The sequence below is a fragment of the Ahaetulla prasina genome, chromosome 4, assembly GCF_028640845.1.
Source record: "Ahaetulla prasina isolate Xishuangbanna chromosome 4, ASM2864084v1, whole genome shotgun sequence".
In the NCBI taxonomy this organism is placed as follows: domain Eukaryota; kingdom Metazoa; phylum Chordata; class Lepidosauria; order Squamata; family Colubridae; genus Ahaetulla; species Ahaetulla prasina.
Genome location: NC_080542.1, coordinates 4,942,351 through 4,966,864, shown reverse-complemented (window position 1 = coordinate 4,966,864; position 24,514 = coordinate 4,942,351). Strand labels below are relative to the sequence as shown.

Below are 24,514 nucleotides of genomic sequence, written 5' to 3'. Positions count from 1 at the left end.
GGATGTCCCAGGTCGTAGGTCTTGGGAATTTGAGTGTCTGTGTCCGTGTCGTGTCCCACTCCTCCTCTGACGGCCGGGTCAGGGAAGTCTGTATCAAGTGTAGCCACAGAGCCTCTGCAGCTTTGCCAAAGTTCTGTCAGAGTTCTCGGGGCAGGCAGGAGTCCAAGGTGTGACTTCAGCAATCCAGATTAGACTTTGCCTGACTCAAAGAATGCCAGAAAGCAGATCCTTTATATGGGCCATGGGGTGTGGCTCCATGACTCAGCACTTATCCAGGCCTGCCACTCCCTTCCTTTTGCTGACGTCGCCTCTCCATTCTCCGGAAGCGTGGATCTGTCCTGCCTCCAGCTGCCGGCAATTCCAGCTCGTGACTGGCTTCATACTCCTCAGGCTCACAAGCTGTGGGGGAGGGGTTTAGTTGCTCCATTTGTCCGGGCATGGTGCCAGGACTGGGGGCTGGAGGCATGCCAGGCCATTCGTCTTGCTCGGTCTGTCCGGGCATGGTGCCAGGACTGGGGGCTGGAGGCATGCCAGGCCGTTCGTCTTCATTATCCGTCTCTGGCTGAGATAACAGGAGATGAGAGGGGCCCGACTGCGGAGAGGGGGGCGAGCGAGGCACAACAGTCCAAGACAAGGGTGGCTTTGGTGGTTGTGAGGAACTCAAGATGATCATCTTGGTTTACCAGCTTGCCCTCTTTTGGATAATGTTGTGGCTCCAGCCCCACCCCACCCCCCCGGGCCTGTCCCCCTGCCAGAAGAAGGGGTGGAGCAGGCCTAGAAAGTGCTAAGTCACGGAGCCACATCTTACAGGGTATAAAAGCAGGAGGGGCTGCTCTACTACTTCGTGACGGACAAACAAACTGACTGGAGAAAACTTGAGCTGAACTGTTTGACTGAGCATTTGGCCTGAATTGCTGTTCGTTCCTGGCTTCCTGGTTGCTCCGGTAACGTCAGGGAAAACCTTGGCAGACGTTCGCTGGTCTGCTGCCAGAGCTGATAGCTGCCGTGGACTAAATTGCTGGCTAATTGAGTCAGTTCACGTGCCTCCCGGACTGAGGTGGGGGGACAGAAAAGATAACCCTTGATTCCTGGTTTTTCTCTCTCTGCCAGATGATCTTGGAATCCATGGTGGCTCTAACCCAGGAGTTGTGTCCGCACGCCGTCCAGGCTGCTGAAGATCATCACAAGATGTTGGCAGCTGTTTCGGAGCATATTACCGTGCCCCGAAACTTTATCCGAGCCGCTTTGCTGGAACAGGCTGGTCAGGATATTCAGAACAAGCTCAAGTAAGAATTGGGGTGCAGATTTTTTTTTAAAAGGGGGTTCAGGGAGGGCTTTTTCTTAGCAGTGGAGGCGAGTTCCAGATCAAGGTTACTGTGACGATCGGGGGAATGGCACAGAGGTAACACAGGCAGCTGGCTGTTCAAACCACCCCTTTATTGCTCCGAATTTCCCCAAAGGCTCCCATGTTTTTGGCAAGTCCCAGAGCGAAGTGATGGCACATACACAAACAAACCTCAAGCAGCCTCTGGGCTGCAAATAGTTCCTCCCGACGCTGTGAGCACTATGGCTGCAAAGCCAGAAATCCAGCAAGAATGCCAAGAATCCAGGAAAGTTTCAACACTCTAGGAATTCAGGGTTTGTTCCCAACAAATGCCCCTCCCCACAGCATCTGCTTATGTCTCAGTCCCTTTGCTCCACCTTTATGTCTTATGGGAGGGGCCAGTCATCTCCAAGCCTTACTACCGAGTCGCCCCTTTTGTCTTAAATCTTCATGCCTTCTGGTAGCTCTGGGCATGTGCGCACTGGGAACAGGCTCCCCCTGTTCCTCTGCCTTGCTGGAGGCTCCTGAGTCAGCACATAAATCCCAGATGGCCCTGGCTCCATCTCTGCCTCTGATGCAGAGCCCTCATCCGGGCCTTCCCCAGACTCCAGGACTGGCCCACGTTCCTCCCCAGCCTCCTCACTGTCCGACTCTGCTACCAGCTCTGCAGGCCGCTGGCGGACCACAACAGACAACTGCAGTATCCTGGGGGTCGCGTGATCCTCCTTTTACGACTTTCTAACAGGCAAAATCATGTGTTGCTAACTTCACACCCGCCGTGATTCACTTCAGAATTGGGGCAAGGCAGGTTGTAAAAGGGGACGGAATTCACTTAAGAAATGTCTCACTTGGCAACGGAGATTTGGGGGCTCCATTGCGGTCATAAGTATGTAATCGGGGGAATGACCTTCCTTCCTTCCTTCCTTCAGAAGTTGTGAGTCCAACTCCATCACTGGAGTTTTTAAAGAAGAGATTGGACAGCCATTTGTCTGGAATGGTGATAAGGACTTCCTGCTTGAGCAGGGGGGATGGACTAGAAGACCTCTAAGGTCCCTTCCAACTTGGTTATTCTGTTATTCCTCCTCCCTCCTCCTCCTCCTCCCCTCCCCATCTACTTCCCCCTCCTCCTCCTTTCTTCCTCCTTGTTGTGACCCAGGCCCAAGTAGGTAGTCGGAAACTCAAGTCAGTGTAAAAATAAACTTTATTAAAACAGCTGAGAATTAACTCATTCTCAGCGTAGTCCAACGAAATTAAAGCAAATTCCTCTCAACACAAATTCCTCAGTCCTATCGCAAACCTTGGTCCTATTAGGCAAACTGCCAAAGGCCTTTCTTGGCAAAAATTCAGACGACACTGATACAAATGCAACAAGACAAAGCTATCAACGTTGTTTTCCGACAAAGAACCCAAATGACATTGCTGGTCTTTTAAGCTTTATAGGAGGGGCCAATCATCTCTTGGCCCTACTCCTGAGTTGTCCTTTTTGCTTGAGCTGCTCTTGCCTTCCGGCAGCTCTTCTCATGCATGCATTAAGTACAGGCTCTTCCTGTTCCTCTGCCTTGCTACTATCAGCCTTTGGAGGGGGTTGGACTAGAAGACCTCCAGAGTCCCTTCCAATTCTATTATTATATTATTCCTCCTCCTCCTCCTCTTCCTCCTCTTCCTCCTCCTCCTCTTCCTCCTCCTCTTCCTCTCTCACCCCTCCTCCTTTTTAAGAAGAGGTTGGACAGCCGTTTGTCTAGAATGGTATAAGGGTTTCCTGCTTGAGCAGGGGTGGTGGTTGGACTAGATGACCTCTAAAGTCCCTTCCAGCTCGTTTTTTTCTGTTATTCCTCCTCCTCCTCCTCCCCCTTCTTTCCCCTCCACTTCCTTCTCCTCCTCTTCCCCTTTGACTTCCTCCTCCCCCCTTCCACTTCCCCTCCCCTATTCCTTCCGTTCTCTTCCCCCTCCTCTTCCTCTTCCTCCTCCTCCTCCTCCTCCTCTTTCTCTCTCACCCCTCCTCTTTTTAAAGAAGAGATTGGACAGCCATTTGTCTAGAATGGTATTAGGGTTTCCTGCTTGGACGGGGAAGGGGTTGGACTAGATGACCGCTAAGGTCCCTTCCAACTCGGTTATTCTGTTATTCCTCCTCCTCTTAAAGAAGAGATGGGACAACTATTTGTTTGTATTGGTATATAGCCGTGATGGCGAATTTATGGCACGGGTGCCAAAGGTGACACGCAGAGTCCTCTCTATGGGCGCATGCGGCATCGCCAGCTGCTTTTTTGGTTTTCGGCGCGGCGGCCAGCTGGTCTTCGCAGGTGCTGTAGCGCCGGAACACAGTGTCGTGTCCCACTGCTCCGCTGACGGCCGGGTCAGGGAAATCCGAATCAGGCGTGCCTCTGCAGCTCTGCCAAAGTCCTAGCAAAGTCCTCAGGGCAGGCAGGAGACCAGAAAGTGACTTCAGCAAGATATGTTTAGACTTTGCCTGACTCAGAGAATGCCAGAAAGCAGATCCTTTATATAGGCCATGGGGTGTGGCTCCATGACTCAGCACTTATCCAGGCCTGCCCCTCCCTTCCTTCTGTTGCCTCCGCCTATCAAGTCTTGACGCGAGGGTCACTCCAGTCGGCAGCTGTTGGCAATTGATCTCCCTCAGGCTCACATGCTGTGGAGGAGGGGGAGGGGTCTAGTTGCTCCGTTTGCCTGGGCATGGAGCCAGAGCTGGGGGCTGGAGGTATTTCTTCCTCTTCAGCCTGTCTGGGCATGGAGCCAGGGCTGGGGCCGGGAGGCATACTAGAACATTCCTCCGTGTTCGGAAGCAGATAAGAAGACCCCGGCTGAGGTGAGATCGGACGAGACACAACACACAGCCCGAAAAACGGCAGAAAACCAGGCCCTTTTGGGGCCATTTTCAGGCCACTTTTTTTTTTTGCCCTGAAAATTGCCTGAAAACAGCCTAAAAAACAGCCCCCAAAACAGCCAAAAAACAGGCACGCGTGAGCTTACCAGTTGGTCTTCAGGTTTTTGGCGTTCCGGCACACGCACAGCACTCCGATTTGGGCAGTCGATGCCAAAAAGGTTCGCCATCCTTGGTATCTAGGGTGTCCTGCCTGAGTCGGCGGATGGGGGGGTGGGGTTGGGCTAGAAGACCTCCAAGGTCCCTTCCAACTCTGTGTCTCGGCTCTTATTTTGTCATTCACCCTCTGATCTTCTTCAACCTGGATTCTTCTTCTCTAGCGAGGTGAAACTCTCAGTCGTGACGTATCTCACCAACACCATCGTGGAGGAGCTACTGGAAGAGTTGTATTACGCTCACAAGAACCTGGTAAGGATGATCTCTAGGGTGTCCCAGGGACTCGCATCCCTCCCTTCCCTGTCATCATTTCATTCTGATTTGCGGCCTGGTCTCTCAGTCGATCAGTGTCCAGTGGACCTCGTTTGGACTGGGAAGCTAAGCAGGGTCGGATTCAGCTGGTAATTGGATGGGAGACATCCGGAAGTCCCAGTATTGGCAGTAGAACCCCTCGATGCAGGTCGGCCTCAACATACAACCCTCTGTGGCATGACCGTTTGAAGTGACAGCGGCGCTAAAAAAAAAGAGACTTATGACCAGTTTTCACACTTACGACTGTGGACATGAGATCCGAATTAAGACGCTTGGCCGTTGGCTCGTATTTATGACAGTTGCGGTGTCCTGGGATCCCGTGATTCCCCTTTTGCGACCTTCTGACAAGCAGAGTCAACGGGGAATCCAGATTCACTTAATAATCGTACACAATGATTCACTTAACAACTGTGGCAAGAGAAGTCGTAAAAATGGGGCAGACTCGCTTCCCAAATGTTTCACTTAGTAACATCAGTTTTGGGCTCCATTGTGGTCATAACTCAAGGACTACCTGTACGTACGACAACGGAGCCCAAAATGTGTGTTGTTAAAGAACCCTAAGAAAGTTGTTAAGCGGGTTTTGTCCCGTTTTACGACCTTCCTTGACACAGTTGTTAAGTGAAGCACTTCCGTTGTTCGGCTAGTTGCATGGGTTGCTAAGTGAATCCAGCTTCCCCATTGACGTTACTCATCAGAAGGTCACAAAAAGTGGAGGCTGCAAGCGTCATAAATATGAACCAGTTTTTCAATCATCCGGAATGTAAATGACATCATCGCAAGGATGCTGCCATGGTCATAAGTGCGAAATACGGTCACAAGTCACTTTTTTTCTGTTGTCATTTTCAACGGTCACCAAACGAACAGTTGTAAGTCGAGGACTACGTTATATTATTTATTAAATACTTATTTTAACCTTTCCAGCAGGAGGCAGCAAAGAGCTACAGAGAAAAAAATATGAATGCTCTGCTGCCCTCTAGTGGCCGCTGGATTTTTTAAAAAAAAATTTTTTAAAAATTTTGGTGACCAAAGAGGGTCACCTTAACCAACAAGGATTCATCATCATCTTCATTTAACGACCGCATAATCCCTTACGGAGTGGAGTCTGGGCAACAGAGTGGAGCTAGCAGAGTGTTTTTTACTGGCCGGATGCCCTTCCCTGTTGCCAGTCCGGAGTTTTGTTCAGCAGATATATTCTCATTGTGCCCAGAAAGAAAAATATCTGCCTCTATCTAGGATCGAACTCATAGCCTCCTGATTGTGAGGCGAGAGAGCTCAATCCTCCAGGCCACCGCACCACTCCCAAGTTCTCTCAAAGACGACTTGTACTTATTTTGTTTTATTTTTGATCCACCTTGTGTTTAGCTCTGGTGCCGCAGATCCGTTATCGGGATAATTGCAAGCTGACGGCTTCCGTCTTCCCTCTCTTACCTGTTTCCAACCCCAGGCCCAGCACATTACCCATCTCCACCGGCTTTCGGAGAGTCAGGACAACCTCATCCTTCCCGAACATCTGGGGAAACCTCAACTCCAGGCCCCGAAAGATTTCACCGATCACGAACTCGATTCCAACATCGTAAGTGGTTCCCGGCTGATTCCGGCGAAGAGCCTTATTTTAGCAAGTCCTGCCTTGTGTAGATCTTGAGTGACAGCGCGACCGACATTGGCGCTCGGTTTGGCCCCTATTTAAAATGAACAATCGTTTAAACAGGAGCCAGCGGTGTGTGGCGGCAGCTAAAAAAGCCAACGCAATCCTAGGCTACATTAACGGAGGGATAGAATCCAGATCGCGTGAAGTGTTAATACCGCTTGATAATGCCTTAGTAAGACCCCACTTGGAATAATGCATTTAGTTTTGGTCACCACCATGCAGTGGGGAACAGGGATGCAGTGGCTCAGTGGCTAAGATGCTAAGAAAGGTCTGCAGTTCAGCGGTTCGAATCCCTAGTGCTGCGTAACGGGGTGAGCTCCCATGACTTGTCCCTGCTTCTGCCAACCTAGTGGTTCGAAAGCCCGTAAAAAATGCAAGGAGAAAAATCGGGACCCCCTTTGGTGGGAAGGGAACAGCGTTCCGTGCGCCTTTGGCATTGAGTCATGCCGGCCACGTGACCACGGAGATGTCTTTGGACAGCGCTGGCCCTTCGGCTTTGTTCTGTTCTGTTCTGTTCTGTTCTGTTTGTTCTGTTCCGTTCTATTCTATTCCATTATTCTATTCTGTTCTATTCTGTTCTGTTCTGTTCCGTTCTGTTCTGTTCGTTCTATTCCATTCCATTCCATTGTTCTGTTCTGTTTGTTCTGTTATATTCCATTCCATTCTGTTCCATTATTCTATTCTGTTCTGTTCTATTCCATTCTGTTCATTCTGTTCCATTCTGTTCTGTTCTGTTCGTTCTGTTCCATTCTATTCCATTATTCTATTCTATTCTGTTCTGTTCTATTCCGTTCTGTTCTATTTGCTCTGTTCTGTTCCATTCCTTTCCATTCCATTCCATTATTCTATTCTGTTCTGTTCTAGTCCGTTCTGTTCTGTTCCGTCTGTTCTGTTCTGTTCTGTTCCGTTCCGTTCCATTATTCTATTCCGTTCTGTTCTGTTCTGTTTCTTCTGTTCTGTTCTGTTCCGAATGTTGAGACTCTGGAAAGAGTTCACAGAAGAGCAACAAAGATGATTAGGGGACTGGAAGCTAAAATAAATGAAGAACGGTTGCAAGAACTGGGTAAGTCTAGTTTAATGAAAAGAAGGACTAGGGGAGGCAGTGTTCCAATATCTCAGGGGCTGCCCCAAAGAAGAGGGAGTCAAGCTATTCTCCAAAGCACCTAGGGGTGAAATCCTCTGAAGTCTGCTACCAGTTCTGTGAGTCTGCTACTGAGCGCACGCTTCACGGGCGCATGCGTGCATACGCACCTGAGGCGTGCCCACGCAGCGTTAAAAAAGGAACATTTTGAAGCCTTCCGAGTCTGCAAAGGTAAGTAGAACAGTGAGGGGAGGGGAATCCGGTGTGCCACGCGATTTAGATTAGCTAGAAAGCAGGAAAACCGACGATTCTAGCTAATATAAATCACGTGTCGCAGCTGATCTTCGCCCAGCTGATCGTTTGGAAATACCAGTTCACCCGAACCGTTAGCATATTTTACTACCGGTTTGCCCAAACCGGTCCGAACCGGTAGCATTTCACATCCGAAAGCACCTGAGGGCAGGACAAGAAGCAATGGGTGGAAACTAACCAAGGAGAGAAGCAACCTGGAACTAAGGAGAAATTTCCTGATAGTGAGAACAATTAACCAGTGGAACTCCTTGCCTCAACATTGCTTCAAAACTGGAGATTTTTAAGAAGATGTTGGATAACCATATGTCAGAAATTGTATAGGGTTCCCTGCTCGAGCAGCGGGTTCGACTAGAAGACCTTCAAGGTCCCTTCCAACTCTGTTATTCTATGTTCTCTCCTGCAGGACACCATGGCTATCAAAAGACAGAAGAACTGCCGCAGGATCCGGCCCGCTTCTGCCTTTATTAGTGAGTGCAACAATGAGTTTCCCAGCTGTTGTTCTTAAATCCATAAAGGTAGTCCTCGACTTACAACCATTCGTTTAGTGACCAAAGCTACAACAGCACTGAAAACAGTAACTTTGGACTGTTTTTTTCGCACTTACGACAACTAGTTCATATTTATGACGGTCCCAGGATCGCATGATCCCCTTTTACGACCTCCTGGCAAGCAAAGTCAAACAGGGAAGCCAAATTCACTTAACAGTAGATTGGCTAATGTAACAACTACCATGATTCACTTAACAACAGTGGCATGAAAGGTCGTAAAACGGAGACAAAACTCAACATGCGTTTCGCTTAGCAGCATAAATTTGGGAGCTCCACTGCGGTTGTAAGTCGAAGACTGCCTGCAACCAGGCAATGAAAAAGGGGTTTCAACCTTAAAAACTGGCTTTATTTTGAGCGCAAAGCAACTACACGCATGCCGAAAAGTTTTCTTTTTGGCAAAAAAACAACAACAACAAAACCCAACGAAAACCGCCTGTTGGATATCCTTTCAATGCGATTCCCCGAACGACCGTCATAAAATCGAATCCAGTCACGGGTGCCTTGACCGCAACAACTGATGACTTCTCTCCCTTTGTTAGGTGGATCGGAGCAAGACAGCGACCTGACAGCCGCTAATATGAACTCCCCACTGGGGTGGATCTCTCTGGTCGGCAACGCACCGTATTCCTATTCGCACAGCGCCTCCTTCGACGGGCTTTTCGAGCTGCCCACAGAAGGGAGTCGGCTTGAACACCAGACGTGCGGCAGACCCCGGCCACCTCGCTCGACCCGGTTCCGCTCCGGCGTGAGTAGCTTTGTCCAAAAGATCCCTTCCCTCTTTCCCTGGCCCTTTTTTTTCCCCTGAACCGATCCGTTCCTCTTGTCGTTCTTCATGAGCTGTTTCATCCCTCGCTTTGGCTTTTCGGGAATGCCGGCAACCCCGGCAAAAAATTTCTCTGTCACCGCAGGCTAACAAGTCCGTCTGTCCAGAAAATGAATAGTTGTCTGCCACATCTATTCATCTCCGCCCCCTGCCTTTTATCCCCAAAGTTAGAGTGGGATTTCGCTAGCAACGGTGGCTTTTCCGTCCTGAGGATCGGCCCATAGATTTCCACTGTTCTCCTCTCCTCTGCCTTCTGCGCATCAGGCACTGGACCCAGCTGTTCCTCCTCTTCCTCATCAGCCACCTCCAGACCTGGGAGCTGTTGACTCTCCATCTGAGGGCTGACGGACAGCCCAGGCTCCGCCTCTGTCTGTCTCTCTGCCAGCTCCATTCCCGCTTGCCCCTCAGAGCTCCCAGGTTGCCTTGCTGCTGACCGTGACACCCGCGTCCTCCTCCTCTGATTCGGTTGCTGGAGGGGCCGGCGGCCGACAGGCCACAACAGTCGCTTCTAAAGCCTGATAAACTTAGATGCTTTCCTGAGCTTTTGTCCTCTGTCCGTTATACAGCTCAAGGCTAGGTTATCCCTTATCTCAGCCGTCACCAACTTTTGGGGCACCGGGAACCAGTTCCGTGGAGAGGGGTTTTTCCGTGGACCGGGGATACACGTGCCACCTGTATCCCGTGGATGGGGTTTCGCTTCTTTATGCAGCCCAGTTTTTGGCATACCGCGACCCGGGTGCTGATCCACAGCCTGCAGTTGGGGACCTCTGTCTTATCTGATTGTTCCTTAGGAAGGATCTCTTCTCTTATCTCCCACATAGCATGACAGGTAATCCTTGACTTACGACAGTTTCTTTAGTGACCGTTCAAAGTTACAACGGCCCTGAAAAAAGTGACTTGTGACCGGTTCTCAGACTTACGACCATTGCAGCATCCCCGTGATCATGTGATTAAAATTCAGACCCTTGGCGACCGGCGTGTGTTCAAGATGGTCGCCATCTCCCGGGGTGACGGGACCCCCTTTTGTGACCTTCTGACAAGCAAGATTCACTGAACAGCCATTTTCCTCCTAACAACTGCAGTGATTCGTTTAACGACGGTGGCAAGAAAGGTCGTAAAACGGGGCAAAAAACCTCACTTCACAACGATCTCGCTGAGCAGCAGAGATATGGGGCTCGGCTTTGGTTGTAAGTCAAGGACGACCTGAACAGTTTCTCAATCCAACTGTTTTCCAGTCTTCTTTTCTCTTTTATTTACTGGTTCTTTTTAAATTCCATTTCTGTCTCGCCACCCACCTGCCCCACTCAATCTATGGCAGGGCTGTCAAACTTTAGGCCTGGGGGACAGATCCAGCCCGCGGAGTGCTTAGACCTAGCCCACGGGGCTGCCCTGGAAAGAGTTGGTTTGTTGTCAAGGTTGCGACGGATGCCCTAATTAAATCATGAGCTTCGAGCCTAGTTCCCGAATGAAGTCACCTCTGACCCCACCTAATTTACGGCCCCAGTCATGACCCTGTTTCCCGCTTTCCCCAGGCCCTTTTTCCCCTGAACCAATCCTTTCCTCTTGTCATTCTTCATGAGCTGTTTCATCCCTCGCTTTGGCTTTTCGGGAATGCCGGCAACCCCGGCAAAAAATTTCTCTGTCACCGCAGGCTAACAAGTCCGTCTGTCCAGAAAATGAATAGTTGTCTGCCACATCTATTCATCTCCGCCCCCTGCCTTTTATCCTCAAAGTTAGAGTGGGATTTCGCTAGCAACGGTGGCTTTTCCGTCCCGAGGACCGGCCCATAGATTTCCACTGTTCTCCTCTCCTCTGCCTTCTGCGCATCAGGCACTGGACCCAGCTGTTCCTCCTCTTCCTCATCAGCCACCTCCAGACCTGGGAGCTGTTGACTCTCCATCTGAGGGCTGACGGACAGCCCAGGCTCCGCCTCTGTCTGTCTCTCTGCCAGCTCCATTCCCGCTTGCCCCTCAGAGCTCCCAGGTTGCCTTGCTGCTGACCGTGACACCCGCGTCTCCTCCTCCTCCTCTGATTCGGTTGCTGGAGGGGCCGGCGGCCGACAGGCCACAACAGTCGCTTCTAAAGCCTGATAAACTTAGATGCTTTCCTGAGCTTTTGTCCTCTGTCCGTTATACAGCTCAGGGCTAGGTTATCCCTTATCTCAGCCGTCACCAACTTTTGGGGCACCGGGAACCAGTTCCGTGGAGAAGGGTTTTTCCGTGGACCGGGGGGGACGTGGTTTCACGTGCCACCTGTATCCCGCGGATGGGGTTTCGCTTCTTTGTGCAGCCCAGTTTTTGGCATACCGCGACCCGGGTGCCGATCCACGGCCTGCAGTTGGGGACCTCTGTCTTATCTGATTGTTCCCTAGGAAGGATCTCTTCTCTTATCTTCCACATAGCATGACAGGTAATCCTTGACTTACGACAGTTTCTTTAGTGACCGTTCAAAGTTACAACGGCCCTGAAAAAAGTGACTCATGACCGGTTCTCAGACTTACGACCATTGCAGCATCCCCGTGATCATGTGATTACAATTCAGACCCTTGGCGACCGGCGTGTGTTCAAGATGGTCGCCATCTCCCGGCGTGACGGGACCCCCTTTTGTGACCTTCTGACAAGCAAGATTCACTGAACAGCCATTGTCCTCCTAACAACTGCAGTGATTCGTTTAACAACGGTGGCAAGAAAGGTCGTAAAATGGGGCAAAAAGCCTCACTTCACAACGGTCTCGCTGAGCAGCAGAGATATGGGGCTCGGTTTTGGTTGTAAGTCAAGGACGACCTGAACAGTTTCTCAACCCAACTGTTTTCCAGTCTTCTTTTCTCTTTTATTTACTGGTTCTTTTTAAATTCCATTTCTGTCTCGCCACCCACCTGCCCCACTCAATCTATGGCAGGGCTGTCAAACTTTAGGCCTGGGGGACAGATCCAGCCCGCGGAGTGCTTAGACCTAGCCCACGGGGCTGCCCTGGAAAGAGTTGGTTTGTTGTCAGGGTTGCGACGGATGCCCTAATTAAATCATGAGCTTCGAGCCTAGTTCCCGAATGAAGCCACCTCTGACCCCACCTAAATTACGGCCCCAATCATGACCCTGTTTCCCGCTTCCCCCCAGGGTGTGTCATCAATCACATTCGCCAACGGAGTAATTTCGCGGATTATAGAGATCACTCCCCCTCCGGCCGCTGTGGGTAACCCTGGGAGATAGCCTTGAGAAAGTTATGTTTGGAATGTGCTGTCCTGTCTTTGGCTGCTGTACTGCTCCCTCTTGCCTATGGCAACTCAAGAGCAGGCCAGGGATGCTTTGCAAGTTGACATAAGGAGCGGCTCGCGGTGCCTCTGCCAGTGAAAACGGAGCTCGTGAGGGCCGTGTTCCCCACCCCCCGAGCTCCATTTTCACTGGCAGAGGGTTGCAGGAGGCCATTGCAGCCGAAAACGGAGCTCAGGAGCGCATTTTCACTGGCAGAGCTCTCGGGCTGCCACAGCAGCCCTCCAACACAAGTGACATCATGTCGGCCATGCCCCCACTGGCCACGCCCTCCCCCCACACCCTCCCCGAGCTCGAATACAACCCTGATACGGCTCTCAATGAAATTGAATTTGACACCCTAGTCTATGGGAAGAATGAACAGACCCAGGCCGGATGAAATCCTCCCGGTTTGGACCGGATCGCGTGATCCGGTAGCGATGAGGGCGGGTAGTTCAGAGAACCGGTAGCAAAAATCCTTGCTCCCCTCCCCCGCCCATGCCCACCCAATCGCCCAGTCCCCCCTTGCCTACTTGGTAGCTTCCTCCTTCTTTTGGGCTCGCTCGCTATTCCTGCCTTGCTTCGGCTGCTGCAATCAATTGCATCAGCTAACAACTCAATCTGCCTGCCTGCAATCTGTCTCATCGGTGAGCAACTCAATCTGCCTGCCTTTTCCCTTGAATTGAGTAAGTAAGTGCAGGGGGGAGCTTTAAAAAAAATAATTAATTAGGGTTTTTTTTAGGAGTTTTTTTTTTGTTAGATATAGCAATTTAAAGTTAAGGGAGTTTTAAATTTAGCTGCTTTTATCTAAAAAATATAAATAAAATAAAATAAAATAAAATAAAATAAAATAAAATAAAATAAAATAAAATAAAATAAAATAAAATAAAATAAAATAAAATAAAATAAAATAAATAAAATAAAATAAAATAAAATAAAATAAAATAAAATAAAATAAAATAATAAAATAAAATAAAATAAAATAAAATATTTGTGCAGCTTTCTGAGATTTGGTGTGTTTCTGAGATTTGTGTGTTTCACTCTACACAAACACACAAAATCTCACAAAGCTGTATGTGGCATTTTGTGGGTGTATGTGAGTCGTGTTGTGTTGTGTTGTGTGTGTGTAAAGTGTGAAAGTTGGTTTTGTGGCTTTTTGTGGCTATGTGAGGTTCCTGCTTGTTGCAGGGGCCATTTTGAGTGAATTGCAGCTGCTTTTACATTGTGTGTGAGTCAGTTGTGTTGTGTTGTGGTATATATGTGTAAAGTGTGAAAGTTGGTTTTTGGTCTTTTTGTGGCTGTGTGAGGTTCCCGCTTGTTGCAGGGGCCATTTTGGGTGAGGTGCAGCTGCTTTTACATTGTTTGTGAGTCAGTTGTGTTGTGTGTGTGTAAATTGTTGGGTTTTGGTACCTCTTATTGTTTTGTGTACTTTATTATTTTTATTATTTATTGTTATTGGCCACGCCCACCCAGTCACCTGACACCCCCCAAGCCACACCCACCAATTAAGCCACGCCCACAGAACCGGTAGGGAAAATTTTTAGATTTCACCCCGATCCCAGGCGCTGTTCTTCTCTTTCAGAACCGAATTTTCCGTTCCTTGGAATCCAGAGAACAGGAGAACGGGTTGGGGCCCAGACTGGATGAGGGTCTCGAAGAATTTTTTAACCGGAGAGTTCTGAGCAACACCATCAGGTGAGCCGAGGGAGGTTCTCCATAGGGCAGGGTTGACGTCACTCAATTAGGCAAGAAAAACCAAACGTACAGGTACGGAATAGGTGGGACGGCGAGAGGGATCTTCAATCCTAGGTAGAGGCAGATATTTCTCACTCTGGGCACAATGAGATTATAGATCTGCTGGATAAAACTCCGCGCTGGCAACAGGGAAGGGCATCCGGCCACTAAATGCTCAGCTCCATTCAGTGGCCCTGACACCAACCCGCAAGGGATTATTAAAAGATGATGATTCATTTGTTTGTTTGTTCGTTCATTGAGTGGTGCCGTGGCCTAGAGGCGGAGCTCTCTCACCTCACAATCAGAAGGCTGTGAGTTCAATCCTAGGCAGAGGCCGATATTTCTCTGCCTGGGCACATTGAGAATATATATATCTGCTGAATAAAACTCCGCATTGGCAACAGGAAGGGCATCCGGCCAGTAAACGCTCAGCTCCATTCAGTTGCCCAGACTCCACGCCGCAAAGGATTCTGGGGTCATTAAAAGAAGATAATGATAAGTACAGTGTAGGCGAGACCTGGCTTGTTGTGTCTCGCCCGCTCCCCCTGCCGCAACCGGGCCCCTCTTATCTCTTCCCGGATGCTGATAGTTCAGAAGAATGTCCTGGCATCCCCCAGCCCCCAGCCCTGGCACCATGCCCAGACAGGCCGAGCAAGACGAAGGGCCTGACGTGCCTTCAGCCGCCAGTCCTGGCACCATGCCCAGGCAAACGGAGCAACTAAACCCCTCCCCCACAGCACGTGAGCCTGAAGAATGTGAAGCCAGTCATGAGCTCAGATTACCAACAGCTGGAGGCTGGAGAGAACCTCGCTTCCGGAGAGTTGAGAGGCGACGTCAGCAAAAGGAAGGGAGGGGCAGGCCTGGATAAGTGCTGAGTCATGGAACCACACCCCATGGCCTATATAAAGGATGTGCTTTCTGGCATTCTCTGTGGATTGCTGAAGTCACTTCCTGGTCTCCTGCCTGCCTTGAGAACTCTGATAGGACTTTGGCAGAGCTGCAGAGGCACGCTTGATACGGACTTCCCCGACCCGGCCGTCAGCGGAGGAGTGGGACACGACATGGCTCAAAACCAGTAACTGTAAGGGGGACCTCGGAGTCCTGGTGGACGATCGCTTAAATATGAGCCAGCTGTGTGCGGACGCAGCCAAATGAGCCAATGCAATCCTCGGCTGTGTTAACAGAGGGATAGAAATCACAACCACGTTAAGTGTTAATACCACTTTATAAGGCCTTGGTAAGGCCACACTTGGAATCCTGCATCCAGTTTTGGTCGCCACGATTTCAAAAAAGATGTTGAGATTCTGGAAAGAGTGCTGTTCTTTCCCCCTCGCCTCCGTCCGAGCGATGGCTTAATTAGCCAGCACTATCAGCTCTGGCAGCAAACTAGCGAGCGTCTGCCAAGTGTCTCTGTTATCTCCCTCGACGCCGATGAGTCAACAAACAGTACTTCAGCTCTAGTCAAGCAGTTGATTTGCCTGCTACGAAGAGGCATAGCAGCTCTTGCTGCTTTTATATCCTGTGGGGTGTGGCTCCATGACTCAGCACTTCCTAGGCCTGCCCCACCCCTGCTTCTGTTGTTCCCGCCTCTCCTGCCTACGAAACCTAGGGTCCAGCCAGGCCTGATTGCCATCAGCCGGGTCTGGAGGCGTGGCCTGGGGGGGGTAAAGAGTCAGGGGACGGAGGCTTCGTTATCTCCTCCACCTGGCCTGCTTCTGGCTCCTGGAGCTGAGCCAGGGAAGCCGGTGCTCCAGAGGTAAATCCTGATGGCCCTTCCCCCTCACTGTCCAAGTCACTTTCTGGCAGGGGGCTCGGCTTGGGGGGCGCAGACACAACAAGTACAGAGAAGAGCAGCTAAGAGGATTAAAGGGCCGGAGACAAGAACATAGGAAGGGTTGCAGGAATTGGGTATGGTCAATCTAGAGAAAAGAAACACTAGGGGGGACAAGATAACGGTATTCCAGTATTTGAGAGGGCGCCACAAAGAGGAGGGGGTCCACCCAAGGGGCCGTAATAGCTCAGGCTGTAAGGAGCCTGTTATTAGAACACAGCAGCCTGCAATTACTGCAGGTTCAAGCCCGGCCCAAGGTTGACTCAGCCTTCCATCCTTTATAAGGTAGGTAAAATGAGGACCCAGATTGTTGGGGGGGCAATAAGTTGACTTTGTAAAAATATACAAAATAGAATGAGACTATTGCCTTATACACTGTAAGCCGCCCTGAGTCTTCGGAGAAGGGCGGGATATAAATGTAAAAAAAATTAAAAATGCTCCCGGTTTGGACCGGATCGCCTGATCCGGTAGCGATGGTGGGTGGTGGTTCAGTAGCAAAAATCGCTGCTCCCACCCCGCGTGATCATCAGAGGTTTGGGGGTTTTTTTACTTTTAAAAGCATTTTTTTCTTCAGCCGGAAAAATACTTTCAAAAGTTTAAAAAAAAAAGCCTCTGATGATCACGCGGCTCAGCTGAGATCGTCAAAGCCTTTTAAAAGCATTTTTTTACAAGCTCTTGTGATTCTGTCTTTGCTGACATCAGCCTGGAAGAAAAGCAGTTTCCAATTTAGTTTTTCAGGGTTTATCTTTGGCAGTTCGTTTAGCGCCTACTCGAAGTTACGACATCGCTGGGAAAATTGACTTATCCTCACTTTTCACACTTAACGACCGTTGCAGCACCCCCCATGGTGATGGGATCAAAATTCAAATGCTTGGTGATTGACTCCCATTTACGACGGTTGTAAACGTGATCCCTTTTTGTGACCTTCTGACAAGCAAAGTCAACGGGGGGGGAGCCAGATTTCCCTTAACAACCTAACTTTAACAACGGGCACTGATTCACTGAACGACCGTAGCAGGAAAGGTCGTAAAACGGGGCAAAATTCACCGCACCCCTGTCTCACTTAGTGGTCTGTCAGCAGCCTACGGAGCGGGCAATGGAGTTGGACAGTGATGAGGCTGAGATGGGACCAGGGCCATCGGGGAGTGAGGTGCAGACTCCAGAGCCTCCAGAGACTGATAGTAGTGAGGCAGAGGAAAAGGAGGAGCCTGTTTCTAATGCAGCTTGAGAAGAGCTGCCAGAAGGCAAGAGCAGCTCAAGCAGAGAGGACGACTCAGAAGTAAGGCCAAGAGATGATTGGCCCCTCCCATAAGGCTTAAAACAGACCAACACCGGCATTTGGCTTTTGCCGGAAAACAACATTGTAGCTGTGTCTTCTGCTTCATCTACATCTTTGTTTTTGTGGCTTCTGGACGTTTGCCAGGAAGGGCCTTTGGCAGTTTGCCTAATTGGACTGAGGTTTGTGAGATAACTGAGGAATTTGTGTTGGGAGGCTTTTGTTTTACGAATTAATTCCCAGCTGTTCGAATTAAAGTTTGTTTTCCCACAGACTAAATTTATTACTACCTACTTCAGCCTGGGTCACAACACTTAGCGTTAGACATTCTGGGCTTGGTTGCGGGCGTAAGTCGGGGACCGCCTCTACATCTGAATATTTCTCTCCCTTCTGTCTTCCCCAACCACTTCCCGCTGTCTTAGTTCCGCCGTTTCTCTCCCGCGCAGCTATCCACGGATCTCGGAGAGCTGCGCCGTACGGCCGGGCCTGTCCGATTCCCTCCCACCGCTTCAGAGGAAGAGGAAAAAGGGTCTCTTCCATTTTCGCCGATATCGCAGCATCAAGGGAGAGCGAGACCCCGATGACTTGCCCCCCAATCCTCCCCCGCCTCCCCTGGGCGGCGAGGAAGCGAAATCCCTGATGTACTCGGTCGCCCACGAGAAAGAATGGAAATTGGATCAGGACATCACAGGGGGATCCATGCCCCTTCCAGGAATGGCAGTCGTAGGAGCGCCTGGTAGCGGGGTGAGAGGCCTCCCGGGCCATTCCAAACAGGTAAGGAAATTTAAGCAAGGTTCTACTTTAGGCCAAAAAAACAAAATGCACAGGTACCGGATATGTGGTACCTCGCTCAACAGTAGTAACTGTGAGAGGGATCTTGGAGTTCTAGTGGACAACCATTTAGATATGAGCCAGCAGTGTGCAGCTGCTGCTAAAAAAGCCAACACAGTTCTGGGCTGCATAAACAGAGGGATAGAATCAAGATCACGTGAAGTGTTAGTGCCACTTTATAATGCCTTGGTAAGGCCACACTTGGAATATTGCATTCAGTTTTGGTCACCACGATGTAAAAAGGATGTTGAGACTCTAGAAAGAGTGCAGAGAAGAGCAACGAAGATGATTAGGGGCCTGGAGACTAAAACATATGAAGAACGGTTGCAGGAACTGGGTATGCCTAGTTTAATGAAAAAAAGGACTAGGGGAGACATGATAGCAGTGTTCCAATATCTCAGGGGTTGCCACAAAGAAGAGGGAGTCAAACTATTCTCCAAAGCACCTGAGGGTAGAACAAGAAGCAATGGGTGGAAACTAATCAAGGAGAGAAGCAACTTAGAACTAAGGAGAAATTTCCTGACAGTTAGAACAATTAATCAGTGGAACGACTTGCCTGCAGAAATTGTAAATGCTCCAACACTGGAAATTTTTAAGAAAATGTTGGATAGCTATTTGTCTGAAATGGTGTAGAGTTTCCTGCCCGGGCAGGGGGTTGGACTAGAAGACCTCCAAGGTCCCTTCCAACTCTTATTCTATTCCATTCCATTGTTCCATTCTATTCCATTCCATTCTATTCCATTCTATTCTATTCTATTCTATTCCATACCATTCCATTCTATTGTTCTGTTCTATTCTATTCTATTCTATTCCATTCCATTGTTCTGTTCTGTTCTGTTCTGTTCTGTTCTGTTCTGTTCTGTTCTGTTCTGTTCTATTCCATTCCATTCCATTCCATTCCATTATTCTATTCCATTCCATTCCATTCCATTCCATTCTATTGTTCTATTCTATTCAATTCTATTCAATTCAATTCTATTCTATTCTATTCTATTCTATTCTATTCTATTCTATTCTATTCTATTCTATTCTAATTCCATTCCACTCCACTCCACTCCATTCCATTGTTCTCTTCTCTTCTCTTCCATTCCATTCCATTGTTCTCTTCTCTTCTCTTCCATTCCATTCCATTGTGCAGGGGGTTGGACTAGAAGTCCTCCAAGGTCCCTTCCAACCCTTCTTTTTGTATTGTATTGCAGTCTGTTCTGTTCTGTTCTGTTCTGTTCTGTTCTGTTCTGTTCTGTTCTGTTCTATTCTAAACCAAAGGTATAAGCACCAAGTAGGTGAAACCTGGCTGGAAAACGGTAACTGTGAGAGGGACCTAGGAGTCTTAGTGGACGATCACTTAAACATGAGCCAGCCATGTGCAGCAGCAGCCCAGAAAGCTAATACAGTCCTTGGTTGTATAAACAGAGGCACAGAATCAAAATCAGGTGAAGTCTTAGTACCGCTTTATAAAGCCTTAGGTAAGGCCACACCTGGAGTCCTGCATCCAGTTTTGGTCACCACGTTACAAAAAAAGATGTTGAGACTTTGTAAGAAAAATGCAGAGAAGAGCAACTCTGAGGATCGAAGGTCTGGAGGCTAAAATATATAAAGAACGGCAGGATTTGCGTACGGCCAGTCTAGAGAAGCGAAGAATTAGGGGTGATACGATAGCAGAATTCCAATGTTTGAGGGGCGGCCAACAAAGAAGAAGGGGGTTGACTTATTTTCCAAAGCACCCAAAGGCAGGACAAGAAACAGTGGATGGAAACTCGTCAAGGAGAGAAGCAACCTGGAATTAAGGAGAAACTTCCTAACAGTGAGAACAATTAACCAGTGGAACAGCTTGCCACCAGAAGTTGTAGGTGCTCCATCACTGGAGGTTTTAAGAAAGCCATTTGTCGTGAAATGATATAGGGCCATGATGGCGAACAAGCTGTTTCCTGCCTCTGGAGGGCCTCAGAGTGGGGGGAAGGCCCAGTTTTCCCTCTCACCAGGCTCCAGAGCCTTTCTAGGAGTCTGGGGAGGGCAAAAACAGCCTTCTCCACCTTCCCAGAGGCCCTCCGGAGGCCAAAAATGGCCCATTTGCCAACTCCTGATCCCACCAGAACTTGGCAAACGGGCCGTTTCCAGCCTCCGGAGGGCCTCCGGGTGTGTGTGGGGGGAAGGCCGTTTTCGCCCTCCCCAGTCTCCTAGAAAGGCTCTGGAGCCTGGTGAGAGAGATAAACGGGCCTACTGGGCCATCATGTGCCAGGAGCGGGGGTGGGGGGTGAGCACATGCACGCACAGGGGTGGGTGTTCTGTCCCCTCCCTTCCTTCCCAAAACAATACGCCAGCCGAGGCTGTCTGCCAGCAATTTATTTACACTTGGCCGGGTTTCTTCTGGCAACAAAAGTTCTGGCAACGTTCCTTCACGTGCCAGCCAAGTCCTTATCAAGTAGCAGCGTGCCGACAGACCATTGCCAGGGCAACCAGGAGTCTGCAGGATGATCTAAAGTACTCACAAGTAATCCCAGCCTTCAGTCCAAAGCAGTCAAAGAGCCAGTAGTCCATAACTTTGTCTGACACAAGGGCCTACGGACCACTCTCCCTGCTTTTATCCCCTGTGGGGTGTGGCTCCATGACTCAGCACTCCCTGGGCCTGCCCCACCTTTTCCTCTGCTGCGCACGCTTATCTCGGCATCGCTGTTTCGCATCTAGCCAAGATTGATCCTCAGCAGCTGGTTCTTGGGGCGTTGCCAGGGAGGAGGAGGGGTCGGGGGAAAGAGGCCTTGTCAGCTCCTCCTCCTCCTCCTGGCCTTCAGCTGGAATCTGGGACGGTGCCAGGGAGGAGGAGGGTCCAGGGGGGGGGAAGGAGGCCTTGCCAGCTCCTCCTCCTCACTCTCCGAGTCATCCGGCTCCAGGAGGTCAGGCCCGAGGGCCGGAGCCACAACAGTGGGACACAACGAATTATGCGTGACCTCCCCCTCCCCCCGTTCCTGGGACGCGATGGCAGAAAGGTTAGCTATCACTGGTATAGGGCTTCCTGTCTGAGCCGGGGGTTGGACTAGAAGACCTCCAAGGTCCCTTCCAGCTCTATTCTGATTTATGATACACTAAAGTAATTTCCTTTCCTTCCGAAACAAGATTTCCACTCCTGATTCAGAGAGGGCACCGACAGACGCCCGGAGGACTGAGTTGCTACAGCCGTCACGCGTCCAAGGAGTACCGCTGCCGGGAATGGAACGGGCTAAAGGTTGGAGTTTGGATGCTAAACTGGAGGTAACGTGTCCGTCACGGGAAGAAAGACTGATTCTGGGAAAAGGGGAACAAGGAGGGTCCTTGCTTTAAGTGGGAAAATGATGAGCCTGCCATGTGCTGCAGCTGCTAAAAAAAAGCCAATGCGATCCTAGGCTGCATTAACAGAGGGATAGAATCAAGACCATGTGATGTGCTCATGCCGCTTTATAAGGCCTTGGTAAGTATTGTGGTCTGTCAGCAACCTACGGAGCACTCTCCTGCTTTTATCCCCTGTGGGTGTGGCTCCATGACTCAGCACTCCTGGGCCTGCCCCACCTTTTCCTCTGCTGCGCACGCTTATCTCGGCGTTGCTGTTTCGCATCTAGCCAAGATTGATCCTCAGCAGCTGGTTCTTGGGCGTTGCCAGGGAGGAGGAGGGTCGGGGAAAGAGGCCTTGTCAGCTCCTCCTCCTGGCCTTCAGCTGGAATCTGGGACGGTGCCAGGAGGAGGAGGGTCTGGGGGAAGGAGGCCTTGCCAGCTCCTCCTCCTCACTCTCCAAGTCATCTGGCTCCAGGAGGTCAGGCCCGAGGGCCGGAGCCACAACAGTGGGACACAACGAATTATGTGTGACCTCCCCCTCCCCCCGTTCCTGGGATGCGATGGCAGAAAAGTTAGCTATCACTGGTATAGGGCTTCCTGTTTGAGCCGGGGGTTGGACTAGAAGACCTCCAAGGTCCCTTCCAGCTCTATTCTGATTTATGATACACTAAGGCAATTTCCTTTCCTTCCGAAACAAGATTTCCACTCCTGATTCAGAGAGGGCACCGACAGACGCCCGGAGGACCGAGTTGCTACAGCCGTCACGCGTCCAAGGAGTACCGCTGCCGGGAATGGAACGGGCTAAAGGTTGGAGTTTGGATGCTAAACTGGAGGTAACGTGTCCGTCACGGGAAGAAAGACTGATTCTGGGAAAAGGGGAACAAGGAGGGTCCTTGCTTTAAGTGGGAAAATGATGAGCCTGCCATGTGCTGCAGCTGCTAAAAAAAAGCCAATGCGATCCTAGGCTGCATGAACAGAGGGATAGAATCAAGACCATGTGATGTGCTCATGCCGCTTTATAAGGCCTTGGTAAGTATTGTGGTCTGTCAGCAGCCTACGGAGCGGGCAATGGACTCGGACAGTGATGAGGCTGAGGTGAGGTCAGGGTCATCGGGAAATGAGGTGTGGACTCCAGAGCCTCCAGAGACTGATAGTAGTGAGGCAGAGGAACAGGAGGAGCCTGTTCCTAATGCACACTTGAGAAGAGCTGCCAGAAGGCAAGAGCAGCTCAAGCAGAGAGGACAACTCAGGAGTAAGGCCAAGAGATGATTGGCCCCTCCCATAAGGCTTAAAGCAGACCAGCACTGGCGTTCCAGCTTTGCCAGAAAACAACGTTGTAGCTGCGTCTTCTGCTTTGTCTTCTGCTTCGTATACGTCTTTGCTTTTGTGACTTCTGGATGTTTGCCGTTGGGAGGCATTTGTTTTACTTTGAGTTGAACGACGCTGGGAATGAAGTAATTCCCAGCTGTTCGAATAAAGTTTTTTTTCCCACAGACTAAGTTTATTACTACCTACTTGGGCCTGGGTCACAACACACACTTGGAATGCGGCATCCAGTTGTGGTCGCTACAATACAAAAAAAAAAAAAAGAGGTAGAGACTCTGAAAAGAGTGCAGAGAAGAGCAACGAAGATGGTTAGGGGGCTGGAGGCTAAAACATATGAGGAACGGTTGTAGGAATTGGGTATGTCCAGTTTAATGAAGGACTAGGTGTGACATGATAGCAGTGTTCATCCATTTTCAATCGTCCATATCCAGAGGTGGGTTTCGCATAACTTTACCACAGGTTCGCCGTGCACCGAAAATGGGAGAGCACACCTTCGCTTGCTTCTCTCTTGCACGCATGCGCACGGCTTAGAAAATGTGGCTAAATAGGACGGCATGGGGCGGTGCGGTTGGGTGGGGGTGGGCCACTACCGGTTCACCTGAATCGGTCCAAACCAGCTGAATACCACCATTGTCCATATCGTAGTTGTCCAAAAAGTGCTTTTCCAAAATGTTGTAGTCCGCCAGCAGCCTGCGGAGCTGGCAACGGAGTCGAACAGCGATGAGGCTGAGGAAGAGCGTGGGCCAGTCCTGGAGATTGGGGAAGGCCCGGATGAGGGCTCTGCGTCAGAGGCAGAGGTGGGACCAGGGCCATCGGGGAGTGAGGTGCGGACTCCAGAGCCTCCCAGAACCTGACAGTAGTGAGGCAGAGGAACGGAAGAAACCTGTTCCTAATGCACGCGTGAGAAGTGCTGCCAGAAGGCAAGAGCAGCTCAAGCAAAGAGGATGACTCAGGAGTAAAGCCAAGAGATGATTGGCCCCTCCCATAAGGCTTAAAAGACCAGCAACGGCATTTGGGCTTTGCCGGAAAACAACGTTGATAGCTTCGTCTTGTTGCATTTATTTTGTATGGCTGTCTTCTGAAAGTTTGCCAAGAAAGGCCTTTGGCAGTTTGCCTAATTGGACTAAGGTTTGTGAGATAACTGAGGAATTTGTGTTGGGAGGCATTTGTTTTACTTTGAGTTGAACGCTGGGAATGAAGTAATTCCCAGCTGTTCGAATAAAGTTTTTTTTCCCACAGACTAAGTTTATTACTACCTACTTGGGCCTGGGTCACAACACACACTTGGAATGCGGCATCCAGTTGTGGTCGCTACAATACAAAAAAAAAAAAAAGAGGTAGAGACTCTGAAAAGAGTGCAGAGAAGAGCAACGAAGATGGTTAGGGGGCTGGAGGCTAAAACATATGAGGAACGGTTGTAGGAATTGGGTATGTCCAGTTTAATGAAGGACTAGGTGTGACATGATAGCAGTGTTCATCCATTTTCAATCGTCCATATCCAGAGGTGGGTTTCGCATAATTTTACCACAGGTTCGCCGTGCACCGAAAATGGGAGAGCACACCTTCGCTTGCTTCCCTCTTGCACGCATGCGCACGGCTTAGAAAATGTGGCTAAATAGGATGGCATGGGGCGGGGCGGTTGGGTGGGGGTGGGCCACTACCGGTTCACCCGAATCGGTCCAAACCAGCTGAATACCACCATTGTCCATATCGTAGTTGTCCAAAAGGTGTTTTTCCAAAATGTTGTAGTCCGCCAGCAGCCTGCGGAGCTGGCAACGGAGTCGAACAGCGATGAGGCTGAGGAAGAGCATGGGCCAGTCCTGGAGACTGGGGAAGGCCCGGATGAGGGCTCTGCGTCAGAGGCA

The 24,514-nt window shown here is 50.0% G+C and overlaps 1 protein-coding gene across 1 annotated transcript in view; it reads left to right on the top strand.

Annotated features, from left to right (window-relative positions):
• Nucleotides 1–24,514, top strand: part of CARMIL3 (capping protein regulator and myosin 1 linker 3) — a 113,993-nt gene that overhangs the window by 73,166 nt on the left and 16,313 nt on the right. Inside the window, exons 27-34 of the mRNA XM_058180432.1 lie at nt 1,111–1,286; nt 4,544–4,631; nt 6,136–6,264; nt 8,136–8,199; nt 8,820–9,025; nt 13,931–14,043; nt 17,636–17,963; nt 22,022–22,156. Coding sequence (XP_058036415.1) covers nt 1,111–1,286; nt 4,544–4,631; nt 6,136–6,264; nt 8,136–8,199; nt 8,820–9,025; nt 13,931–14,043; nt 17,636–17,963; nt 22,022–22,156 — 1,239 coding nt within the window. The remainder of the gene's footprint in view (nt 1–1,110; nt 1,287–4,543; nt 4,632–6,135; nt 6,265–8,135; nt 8,200–8,819; nt 9,026–13,930; nt 14,044–17,635; nt 17,964–22,021; nt 22,157–24,514) is intronic.